At 39.7% G+C, this 13046-nt stretch overlaps 1 protein-coding gene across 8 annotated transcripts in view; it reads left to right on the top strand.

Moving 5' to 3' along the window:
* The window catches only part of NAXD (NAD(P)HX dehydratase), a 55532-nt gene that overhangs the window by 16031 nt on the left and 26455 nt on the right, over nucleotides 1–13046 (top strand). For all 8 annotated transcript variants that reach the window (XM_074859278.1, XM_074859276.1, XM_074859273.1 and 5 more), the window contains one exon: nucleotides 7439–7547. In XM_074859278.1, the coding sequence (XP_074715379.1) occupies nucleotides 7439–7547 (109 nt within the window). The remainder of the gene's footprint in view (nucleotides 1–7438; nucleotides 7548–13046) is intronic.

The following is a 13046-nucleotide window of genomic DNA, read 5'->3' as shown; positions in this document are numbered from 1 at the left end:
ATTGTCATCTTAAATTCATTCTGGCACTTTTAAAGTCACAGGTTTTGGTTGATTGCAGTCCCTTTGGAAGAATATTTGACAGATTCTACTTATCAAGTCAGTTCACAGGAAATACTAATAGGTCAAAATTACTTCCATGAACTCTGAAAATAAGAGGTCAAGACATTTGGTTATCATACTGTGGGGGGGGATTGTCATAATACACATTGGTAACGTGATTGCAATCAAAGCATACTACAACTGCTTTAAATATTTGGGTATATCTAAATGCAGGTTGTAAAATGATTGTGTTGATACCTGTGGTTATCTTTACAAGGCTAGATAAGGTTGACCTTGAGTGCTGTTGTCATGTCTGTGTGAGAAATCTCAGAAAATAGAGTCAGGCAATAACTGTTTCTTTGAGGCTCTTTCTCACAGGTTGTGAGAGGCTCTGCTCTGCATAAGAGAGATGACCCCATTTGGGGTTCAGTATAAAGAAGTTGTTGGCTCTGCCTATAGTGTGTTGACAACTCAATTCCTAATGAAACAGAAGAGCTGATACCTAAATGAGAGTCAGGTGTCCAAGTGGCAGCTGTGGAAAACAGTTTGGGTCGTCATTATTATGATATAAAAAATATGATGTGGTAAATACAGCATTTTTTCTAAATGCATACCTCAATAGGTCATTCACACTGTTACTGCCTTGAAGGTAGAATATGGAGCAAGTAAAGACTGTGTTATCTGTATATTAAGAGCAGTCTCTTGCTATGAACTTGTGACACCAGTGCTTCTGGATGATGGGTTGCTGTTCTTGCTGCTGTGTTGTTAATATGCAGTTAAAACCTACCAGATTCGCTTACGGTGTCTAAATTAACTTACTTAATGGCTGAAAAAGAACACTTGATTTGAATAGTACTCAATCCCTCTCTTATTAGGGTCTTCATTTTTCTTTCATTTTCTTCCCTGTCATTTAATCAGATTGATGCAGGAAAATAGATATTGTCTACCCAGCATTTACAGATTAAACACTATTGAAAGATCTTTCAACAGCCTCGTAGGTGAAAATGACCATTTTGTCTTCTAAACTTTTCAGGGGACATTTTAATATACTAATCTTAATTTACTAAAGCTATGTCTTTTTGGTCTCTATTTTCATCCAGCCAACTTCATGCCACTGTGTTGTCACTGAGATTTGCTCTATCTGATTGAGGTGCTTGGTGAGAGACCCATGAGTTGATAATGGGATCAGTGAGATTTTCTAGAGTAAGTTGTTATTTCCAGTTCTGCTTATGGGCCCAAAAGGTGCTGCCTCAAGCCTTTGGGCTCCTGGAAATTTTGAGTTAATTTAAAAGAATGATGATTTAAACATTGACAAATATAGCTACTCTTGGAATATAGAATTAGTTTAATTTTATGCTCCAATATTTTTTTGCACTGGTTTTGCCTTTAATTCCTTTAACCTAACCTTTCCAAAATAATCTCTCTCCCTATCTTATTTACCCGGTTTCCAATAATGGCCTCACCCAAGGTCCACCACAATAGTTAATAATTAGCTTTCTGAGATAACTACTTAAATTCTAGAGCTACACATTATGTCCCATCTTTTGCTCTTTTGATGTACTGTATAACATGACAGGATCTAAATGTTGGCAGGTCTAACATTTGATTCACATTAACATAATTACCTGCAGTGCTTGGACAAACAAAACTGAAACTCTTTCATCCTCAGATCAGAGACTTTTTCCCATCTTTGAAGATAACACTCTAGGTTGGCTTTTGAAACTGCCCACTTAAAGTGGCTTTGCCTGAGTTTATGTAACAGACTTTTGCAACAGTATGTTTTAATGCATTTGGAGTTGCCCCAGTCCCACCAAGTGTTCACAGGTAATGAGCAGAATTTGAAAAATACACCGTCCAGCAAGGATCCATATAGTTGATCAAGTGATGGCAGCCTTGCTTGTGTCCCATGTCCTTCTCTAGCAGGAAGTCCCACTGATTGATGTTTTGTGATGTCCAAACCACATTTCTGATTACTAAGGTGGTTTCAGGTCTGCCTAAAACATGTGTGAAGAGCTGCAGTCCCGCTGCCTCCTGTCTGTGCTGTCATTCATGCTTATCTGCTATTTCTGTAGCTCCTGGTTACACCCATGCTGACTTCACATTTTCTTGTTTCCATGTAAAATTTGACAAGGCTGCACCTTATCGCTGTTGTTCCTTTTGCTCCTCTAGAAAGCAACAACAGTAACTGTCATTCATCCTGAATGAGGAAAGCTGCTGTGTTTAAAGCTTTCTGTAATAATTTAAAGCTATTGCCTTGGTGGCTTTTGATCATTTGGTGAAAGCCAGTCTTTGAATAAAATGCAATGTACTGCCAAGTTTTCTTTTTTTTTTTTTTTTTTTGGAGGGCTGGGGATGGGAGTTGTGTTTCAGGCCCTAGCTGTCAAGTGTTCTCCCACTCTGGGCAGTAACCAGCCTAGAGCAAACTTTCAAGCAGATGGCACCTCTCAAATACCTGTTACAAACTGCTCTGGAAGATGTTTAGAAACTGTGGATGATATTAGGGCAGTAGCCACTATCTTTTTTCAGGCTTTGTTTTTGGAAAGGTTGTTACATCAAGCTTTCACCACGATGAAGGTCCACAGAACTATGATTTATGTCAATTTTGATTGTGTGATAGTGAAATATAGGAGGAGTCCTGAAGAGCCAAAAGCTTGACTTAAAGTTTTTATTTTCTATATTAGCTTTTCAAATCTGAAAGGTATCATAAGAGACTGTGAGGTTGTGCTTTAAGAGGTAGCAGTGAGACTCTGTAGTACTGAATCCAGCAATTACTGCCATAAGCACCGTAATGCAACCAATGCTGTTCCTGTATGCAAAAATAATTGAGGTGGCAAGACAAGAGGAATTTTTTCAGGGTGTATTGATTTTAATTTGGCAGCAGTTATCTAAAGCTACCAATAATTCATAAAGAAAAATTTTCCTCACCATTTCAGAGACTCAGTGCTGTTTAATTTGAAGAATCTTTGTAGATTTTGCGTGGAAAGTACTTTTCTCAATACGTTCTAGAGAAAAGAGCAAAAAGATGAATGTGCAGGATGCTGAACACTGTACGTTGGCCCTGTCTACACAGGGGCTTCCGGGAAGGTGAATGATAAAGCTGTTGTGTTTTCACAAGAGATCACAGTCTTCCCAGCCTCCATTGGGCGAAGCTTTGTCTCTCTGTGCTACCTCACTAATAGCCAAGGAAAGCTGATCAGGGAAACATCTGTGGGGTCCTTTTTCATAGTGTGCCCCCCATGAGACTCTCTGTATGCTTGCTTAATTGTTTAGATCTGCTTTGACTAATGGACAATGTGTAAAGTTGATTGAATGATTGTTGACATTAGCTTTAGACTCTTTCTTACCTACTGAACTTCACATGTATGAGATGAGTTACTGGAGCTCCTTTGGTTTTCCTTATTAATGATTCTGTTGTCTTGCAGTTGTTATTTCCATGTTTATCCTGTGATAGTTCTTTTCTGTATGCAGTCAGATCTTTATTGGTTGTTTTCCAGACAAGCTAAGACTTTGAGGAAGCTTTTGGGGTTTGGAGGGGTGTTGGTTGATCGCTTGATTGAACAACAGTGAGCTGTCATAATCTAGATTTTCATCAGAATGGCATCTGACAACATGTCACATGACATGTAGTGGTTAGCTGGAAGTTATGTAGCTGTTTGAAGATCTGTTAATTCCCTGCAAATGTGCAGCTGTGGTCTGTCACCAGAATCTTTAATTGCACACATCTGCACAGTGGTACTGTAGTTCCCTCTCCATGTCTACAGGTGTTACTGCTTGGATTCAGCTTTCCAAACTATTTCTGTTGTGTATGTTCATGGTGCAGAGAGTATATTTTCAAATTATGGGAAAGCCAGACTGTTTCCCAGTCTCTTGCCTCATCACCTTCCAAAAAATTGATTTATTTTGGGAAATCCCTGACTTTCAGTTAATCAGAGTCTCTCTCAAAGGTTTTTACCCTCTTTTTAGAAATTCGAATGCTGTTTTCTTGTGGCCTTGCAAGAGATTTTTATATTAATAGTAGCTTTGTGCTTTAGAGTAGGGGTATTTCATTAGTGATTCCTGTTTTGGAAAAAAGCCAAGTTGCATATCATATGGCTCTGCACCTCTGAAGGCAGTGCTGATCATTGCTTACTCAATACCCTTCTGTCAGAGCCTGAAGATTGCATCCCTTTTGATCAAGTGAACATTTTCTTCATACCTCATACCTTTCTAGATACTTTCTTTTTTTAAAAAAAATACAGTGCTAATTTCAGTTGTGTGTGCATGTCTTGGGTAGTGGAGGTGATAATTAAATGGAGAAATTTGAAATCAGGTTAGTAATCAGGCAGAGAAATTGGCATGAAGGGACAAAGGAGGTTAACAACGTTACTTGTGTGAGCCTAGTACACAGCAAACAGCTGAAGACCTGACTTGCATTCTGTGGTGGTGCCCCCAAAGTATTTTGGTGTTTCATTTTTTTTGTCTGGTTTTGATCCACGGGCAAACAAGAATACACACCGTTTTTTTCTGTAGCAATAAACTCAACAACTGCCAAGGAATATTTATTCTCAGGTACCCAAATATGATTATCTGTACTGGCAAATTACCCAAATGATCCTTAGTGAGGTTTTTAGCCCATGCCAGCTAGACTCTCCCAACAACTTCTTCTACTGGTGAGGAACTACCATGGTCCAGGGAGTGTGCTTGATAGGCAGCTTGAGCATTACCTGCTCTGAAGCTGGAGGGTGTAGGGGCCAGCTGAGCTCAGCATCAGAGAACTCTTCTGGGCATGTTCAGGTGCTATGTATAGACTCTCATTAAGAGCTAGAGGAGTTTCTGTCTTTGTGCTAAATCTCATGGTCAGGAACGTTCAAGGTGAGACCCCTTACTGACGAAAGTTACTTATTGATCATCTGTACCCTATCAGCTTTAAAATGCTACTACTTTGATGTCTGTGTATGGGAATAAACTGTAAAATGACACGATAGCCCTTCCACTTTCAGAGAAGCTGTAGATACAGAATATTTGTAAGGTGTCCTTAGCTTCACAACCACAGCTGTTGTGAACATCCAGTATCTTAAAGTGAAGTTGGCATGATGCTGCTCTGAGGCAGTATTTGTTCTGCTTTCTTTATGAAGAATCAAAATCCATCAGTTATTTTACAGCATTTTTTATAGCTGATTTTGCAATGTAATAGTCATTATCACCATTTTAAATCTCTGGGCCCTTCATATGCCTTGGGTTGCTTCTTGATGTGAAGTTGCAAAGGAGTTATGTGAACGTAATGTTTGTAAAATGCTTTGAAGATGAAAAGCTCTACAGTAGGTTTTTATTATTACCAGAGGCAAAGTGAGCAGGAGTGGCTTAATGTTGGACTGTTCATTTCCCAAGAGATGGCTTTGTTTTGAAGAATGCACATTATCAATTGGGTTGGAGACAAAATTATCGTATTTCAGTCCTGAATATAAATAAATTGGCAAACTTTCTACCTTGAGATTATTTGCATGAGATATTTGTAAAAGAGCAGGGCAGTTATGGTACTATCCATGGCTCTTTTCTTAGCTTACATTTAATGGAACATTTATTTAATGTATTTGGCTTCTACTATCCAAAGGTATTTTGAATCCAGTCTATTCAAACAGCCTTATATATATATACCAGTATTCTTATATCTATATGATATATAGATACATATGAGATTTATTTGAGAAATATATATATTTGATATATATATTGGTCTTCTAGGGATAAAATCAGTTTCAGCATGTAAATAAAGTGGTCTGCATTCCAAAATGGTGACATTTTATTAGAGTTTGGTCCACGGACAATTTTTCACATGTTGAACCTACCACATATAAAAGGACTGGCTTTTTTTAATAGTGCTTTAAATATTTCTTGACTCATTTTTATTTCCAGCTTGTATCTACATCATAAACTGTTAGGTGGTTGTACAGGACATAAAAAAAAAAAAGTGAGCTGTTCGGCAATTCTTAAGCTACTACTGTTTCCTTGTGAATTAGAGGAGCAGGGAGGAATGGAAATTCAACTTCAGCTCGCTAAGCGGGGGGCTGCTTCAGAGGCAGCGATGTCCTCACGTGGTTCGTTGTCTCCCTTGCCCTTGAAGCAGGTCATCGCTTCCACCCAGCAGCCTTGTTTTGACAGAGCTGTTTTGTGGTGTCAGCACAGGGTGCCTTTGGGGAGCGGGCGCTGCTGCAACCGGGGATTTCTGAAGCAGCTATTGTCAGTGGAGGGGCTGCTGGGCCGCGGCCAGGCGTGAGGCACTGCATCCCTGCGGCCTTGAGCGGGCCGCCTCACTCCGTGCAGCTGCAAAAGCTTTGGGCTCCTGCCTGGCACTTGCAGAAATCGTTGCGGAATTTGCTGATTCTGCCAGACGTGAGCTAAACACTTGTTCCCAAGTGGTGTGTCCCATCAGTACAGCTGTTGGTTATGAAAAACATGCAAGGGCTTTCATCCATAATAATAGCGCTTTGTTGAAGTATTGCAAGCTCAAAATATTCTGAGCAGTACTATCAAATAGTACCTCCTTGCTTAGCCTATAGGGAGCTTTATTCCCCCATGCTTCAGTTATAAGTGACAACGATAAATGAACATTTTGTCAGAGGTGGGGAGGGAGGCTAAATTTTTCCTCGCTTTAACTCAGATTTACTGACATTGTTGGGCAGTGCTTTCAAAATATTCTGACCTATTTACACAACAAAACTGATCAGAACAAAATAAACAGTTCTGGTCAGCAGCTGAATGCTGTATTGTGGCAGCTATATTTGGCAGTGGATTTTCTCGTCATTTTTCCAGTGTAGACAAAACCTGAATACTACAGAAATCTTAAGCATTACAAGCAGATAATACCCTTACTGAATAGCTTGATTCTCCTGTTGCCTTTTGGGGAAAGGGGACAGTTTGGCCATAATTCAGTTGGAACAAATGCTTATGAAGCAGCTGACAAAAAAAACCTATGAGTAGATTTATCATTTTGCCATGCAGGGTAATAAATAATTGCATCATTTCCAGCAAGCCGCAGCATATACCTGCGAGATAGTGAACCTCTCTCCAAGTTGTAGTCTCTGCAAAGAAGCATTAAATAGGGAATTGTGACACTGTAAGAACTGTTGGTTTCCTGCTTGGGTTTTATTTATTTTGTAACAACCATAGTGGATACTTGCAATTGCCTGCTTGTTTTATGTGGTATCCCCTAAGGAATGAATTGAGAGAAATGTTTCATTCTGGCTATTTGGACAACCATTCCATATTTCCTGGGTCACAGATTTTTGGTAGTTTGGAGGATAAAATTGCCTGACACTCAAGATAGGAAATACATCCTTCTATCTTGCATCTTCAACTCAGATTCTGAGAATACTAAAATGAAGCCTTTGTAAACTTGTCTTTTTTTCCCAATTCTGTTTAGTGATAGTCCCAATGCTGTCCATGAGGTGGAAAAATGGTTACCACGACTGCACTCAGTTGTCATAGGACCTGGCTTAGGTAGAGATGAAGTTCTACTTGAGAACACTAAGGTAATGTGTATACTGATATTTTATTCTGTGTCTTTATGTCAAATTTTATTAACCAATTTCATGTCTTTTACATGATTACACAAATGTTTGATAGGGTAACTAAATAACAAATTTAATAAAATACTGTTGACTGAAAATTACAGCTGTTAGTCATGGTCTTCATTATCAAACTGTAAGCATTACTCTAAATTTCAGGCATCCATATGGTTGTTTTGATTTGCCTCTGTTTTGATTGTGAAAGTTGCTAATTAAGAAATAGATATTCGCATCTCTAGATAAAGGGCTCTGTGTTTTCTTAGGTGCAAAGCACCTGTACTGTGAGAATATAAATATGAATTTGAGTTCCTAATTTTCAGAACCGTATTTGGCAACTTGTATCAGGAGAGGTACCAAAGAACAGGGACTGTGTACCCTTGCAATAAGAAATAATACTCTTCCTTACAAAATGTTGCAGATTTCTACTCTGGATAAAGAGGCAATCCTATTTTCTGTCAAGCCTTGGTGGAGAGCTGAAAACAGGAGCTTAGATAGTTCTCTACTCTAAATAATACGTACTTACACCGTCTTCCAGATGATGTCTTGTATTACTGGCAACACATCTTTGTATGTTCAAGTATATCTTTCAGTCTAATGTCAATCTAATTTTGTACAATTTAAAATCTTTTTTTCCTGAGAAGTATTACTGAATTAATCAGTGGAACTGACAAGTGGAATTAATATAATTTACAGAAATGTTGATAGTTACACAGTGAAATTGCAAAACAGGGGAGGCAAGAGACTGGAGACCACACTGTCCAAGTAGTTCAGAATACTTTGGGAACTATGAAGGGTGGTTTTGCTAGGCTTTTGTTAGAGGAAGCTGTTATTGGAGCTCTTCGCTTCTTTAGTTCTCCTCTTGCTTCCAAAAAATGTTTGGTTTATGATACAGAGGTGCAAAACTAATAAAGAACATGGATTCAGAAAGAAATAAACAATAAATTTATTACAGATCAAGAAATCAAATTCTATTCTGAATGAAAAATTTCAACAGATTTTATTTGGTTTTGAAAACATTTTTTCAGAATTGTTTTTACAGAAGAAAAATTGGGCAATCATTTTTCTTTTTTCCGTGTATTTTTAAAAAATTATTAAGATGTTTTTCTAAAGGAAAACAACTTTAACCAAAAGAAAATAAGAATTCATTTAGAATATCTAGCTGTGAATTCTTTCACAGCAGAATTCCATCTGGGTTTTATAAATATCTGTCAATGTGCTTATCTGTATTACAGAAGTATCTGGAAGAATCCTTAATTATTTTGGTTTTTTTTTTTTTTTCCATCATTCCTAAAAATAATTTTGCCTTCTTAGTGAATTACGAGAATACTTTTACTTCAGCCTGGCTGTCCTGTGTGAGCTAGCTTAAAGTTAAAGAAACAAACGCAGCCAATGAAGACAAGGCATTTGGAAGTTACTTCATGCTAAAATCTCAGGCCACGTTCATGTGAGCTGTGGATCTGACCTTATTAATTTCAAGCCACATTAAAGCTCAAGTTCTTTGTCTTCACTGTAATTATGTAAGTGTTCATTAGTTACACAGTGTTGTTTTTTTATCGTGTAATTGGGGACAAGTGAATCCTGATTGCCTGCTTGAGGAAGACTAGTGCTTCTCTGTGCTGAGGAAAGGCTGAGTCTCTCTCTTGCTTCAATAGCGAATTTTAAGCTTTGTATCACTCATCACCTTCAAGAAAAAAAGCAAGTGATGATAGTGTTGCTATTTTAATCTTTCATAGGAGACTGGCTTGGTATATAATTTTCTGTTTTCCCTTTAAGCTAACCTCAGCATGCTGTCATATGAAAACAGGGCTGAGATGTAGATTAGTGTCTGCTTTCTGGTCAGGGTTTTGTATGAGAGTGACAGTGACAATGGGAGAGAGAGCTTCCCCTCTTCTTCCTCCTGCCCCATTAAAGTGCTGAGCCGTAGTGGTCTGTCACCTCTCTGATGCTGTTCTTATGTCTGTTCTTGTCAGTATTGTGCCAGCACGTTGTCAATGAATGTGCCTGTCCAAACAGTCATGTGCTTGGACTGCTTCTCTTCTGAGCATTGAGAAATTAAGATACTAATGCAATTTCATCATCATAATGTTAAGATGTTTTTCTAAAGGAAAACAACTTTAACCAAAAGAAAATAAGAATTCATTTAGAATATCTAGCTGTGAATTCTTTCACAGCAGAATTCCATCTGGGTTTTATAAATATCTGTCAGTGTGCTCATCTGTATTACAGAAGTATCTGGAAGAATCCTTATTTCATGATACTAATGCAAGATACCTGCAATTTCTGGTATACAGTCCATGGACAGTGTTTTATCGTTGAATAGCCCGAGTACTTTTTGACCAGATGATGCATCTCTCTCCAGACCAAAGACTGCAATGCTTCCTCAGCATCTTTACTGTGTCACCTGCCTCCCTCATGCTTAATGCCTGTGGTGTGTGCACTGTGGCATTTCAGCTGCTTTCAACAGTCTGATGGAAAAGAAGCACCTTGTGATCTGTTTCCTTTGATTTTTTTTTTTTTTTTTTTCTTTTGAGAGTATAGTAATACTCTTCAAATACATACTTATTGGCTTCCTGTGATTGTCTGGTTTTGGCTGTAATTCCATTTACAAGCCCTGTTTCGAGAAGCCACTCTACAAGTTATATCCCACTCTTGTACGCCACTTGTGTGGGTCTGCGCCAAAACCCTCACATGCTGTTCTTCAGTTGCCTGGGTGAGGGCTGATGCTCTGTCAGAGCTTTCTAGCCATCGGTTTGCTGGACCAGGAGCTGCAGTTTCAGAAAAATCTGAAGGCATTTGTTGTGTCCTAATAGCTGTGCAGCTGGATCCCATGCAGGTGTTCCAATCCTAGTCTTGGCCTGGTAAGACCCTCCAACTCAAGAGCAAATAAGTGGTCCAAATCTATTTCTCTTCAGGAGAAAGGAATGACAAGCACATTCTTTTCCACTTCTGAGGTCTGGAGTGTGCAGGCTAAAGCATCTGTGGTCCCCACTGTACTTCAAACTTCTGAAATGCTGTTAACACATCTAGTGTGGAACTTGGCCACCACAGCCAGCTTACTTGTAGGCAACCTCAGGCCATCTGTTTTTCCCTTTCAGTGTCCGTGATTTATTCTGGCCAGAGACGACAGTACTGTTACATCCCTGAGTTCACCTCAGTTGGTATGCTGCTGCTGGTGGTTTAGACTGTTGAGAAAGAGTTTAACTGCCATGTGGAAGCAAGGCCAAGATCCCTATGACTGTCCTCTGTCAACACTTAGAAGCAGTGTATTTCCAAAGCTATTGGATGTTCTCCTTTTTTCACCCAGCAGCAATATTATGTCCCTATCATATCTACCCACCACAGCATTCTTCATTCAGCCATTCCAGGGATATTTGCATTTCTGGTCTTACTCTGATCTGATTTTTCTTGTAGCCTGAGGCTTGGAAGTAAGGGAACTTCTGCCTGTACCATCAAGCGCTATTCCCCATGTTTGTGAGAGAAGCAAGTTCCTCTCCTGCAGGGTGATGAGTGCAGCTCCCAAGAGGACTTTGGAAGTAATATTATATTCCTTGCATAGCCCTCTGGGAGAGGAGACAATGCTGCCTAATGCTCTGGAATGTTCTGCATTCTGCTGCTGCCTAGCAGTGAGGCAGTTCCAGGCTTAGCTGTGTCCTGTATCAGTTTCCAGCCTCTTGTCATCTCCTTTCCCCTATTCCTTCTGGCATGAATGTGATGTTCCAGTCAAATTTTCTGCTTCTGAATTTGGTGAATCTTTAATGGGTGTGTTACTGGCTTTATGGTCAAATGGACTGAAACATAATTGTTGGTGGGATAGTAGTTACTGTCAGGATTGAGTAGAGAAAAGCATTCATCTTTATGAAGATCCTTAACTGAAGTTAGACTTTGCCGTTAGAATCGCCTTTGCTTGTCACTGGATTCCTTGCCTCTCTCCCTGATGTGGTAGCACCACATCCTGGACTCTGCCACTCCAGTCGTGCTGTGTTTTGTTTTGCAGCAGCAAAGTTACATTAACATTTTCAGCAGAGCATGCTTGCTTCCCTCCTGTAAGAGAGGTGATAATTAATCGAAAGAATGGCTCTGTGTAACTCGGGTTACATGGTAAAATCAACTGGGTTCTCAAACCGCGTACTTGTTCCTCTTGCTCTATTCTCAGTCTTTGTTTTAGCTCCAAGAAAAGGTCCTAAATACCAGCCTGGGTTCTTTTGGCTGAGGCCCTGCCTAACTGCCATTTCTGCCCATTGCTGTTGCTGTTTCTCTTCCCCCAACCCCCTTGCCCTGCAACACTACCCTCAGCCAGTTGTTTGCCCTTAAAAATCTCTGCTATCTGTTGTGATATAAATTTCAGAAATCTCATTTTCCACCCCTAGTGACATCATCTTAAGGTTGCATGGAAATGTCTTGGCCATGGTTAACATCTGGCACAGGGTGGGAGAGGTTTGGGCCGTTGTCATGGATCACCTCCAGCAAGTGTGCCCTGAGAGAGCCCATTTGAAATTTTATTTTTCAGATGGACTTCCAGTTCCACCTCAACTGAGGTATCAGCCTTTCTGTGTTTGTTTTTGATTAGTTGGATTAATTTCCCCCTTTCAAGCCTCATGCCTTCAGGATTTAGGCAACACTTCGCAGCCTTAATAAATCATGAGAACGGGACCAGGTGCTGTAGTACACTATCTGCACTAGTTTTTGCAAGATCAAGAGAACTACAGAACACAGAGCCACCTTTTGTTGTCATAGCAGCCTGTTAAAGCTAAATCTGCTGCTATGGACCTTGAGAAGCATTTTCCTCTTGACATCTGAGCAGCCCTCCAGGTTCTGTTTGTACCTAGTATAAGATGCTTGAGAAGCATCCCAGGCTAATGCTGCAGTTGGCAGATTAGTAGTATTGTCTGTGGTACCTACCACCATGTACGAATATGAACAACGGGATGTATTACTCTTTGGAATCACTGCTCATGTTGACTCAATTATTTACTAGAATATTATTTACTAGATACAAAATTATTTACTAGAAAACTAATTCTTCAATGTGCATCACATGCATTTCCTTCCTGCCCTGTTTATACCCTCTGGAAAGTCCTCTGGAGGTTTTTGCTGTGGGGATTCAGCAGTTCATAGGGAACTGAAGTAACAGCAAGGACACACTCAGCCCTCAGCTAGGAGGAGGTGAAGTAGGTGGGATCTTGTGCCCGTGATACTGCAGAGGCAAAGAACAGAGGGCGTGTATGTGCATCTGCTGTGAGAATGTGTGTGTAAACTCTTACTTCAGCCCTCGTGCAACCCCCAGTATGGATGCATATACCCCAAGTAGTATCCAGTGAAAAACTACTCTGTTACTAGCCAAGCCTCATTGCTTTCAAACAGCCCGATGAGAGTCAGAATTTGTGGATGTCTTCACCGAAGATGAGACAGTTGCTGGTGTAGGATGCAGTTCTTTCTCTGTGATCGTGGTACTGGTGTGGATAA

Source organism: Strix uralensis, chromosome 2, assembly GCF_047716275.1.
Source record: "Strix uralensis isolate ZFMK-TIS-50842 chromosome 2, bStrUra1, whole genome shotgun sequence".
NCBI lineage: Eukaryota > Metazoa > Chordata > Aves > Strigiformes > Strigidae > Strix > Strix uralensis.
The sequence above is the reverse complement of the archived record's forward strand: the minus strand, read 5'-3'. Positions and strand labels throughout refer to the sequence as shown.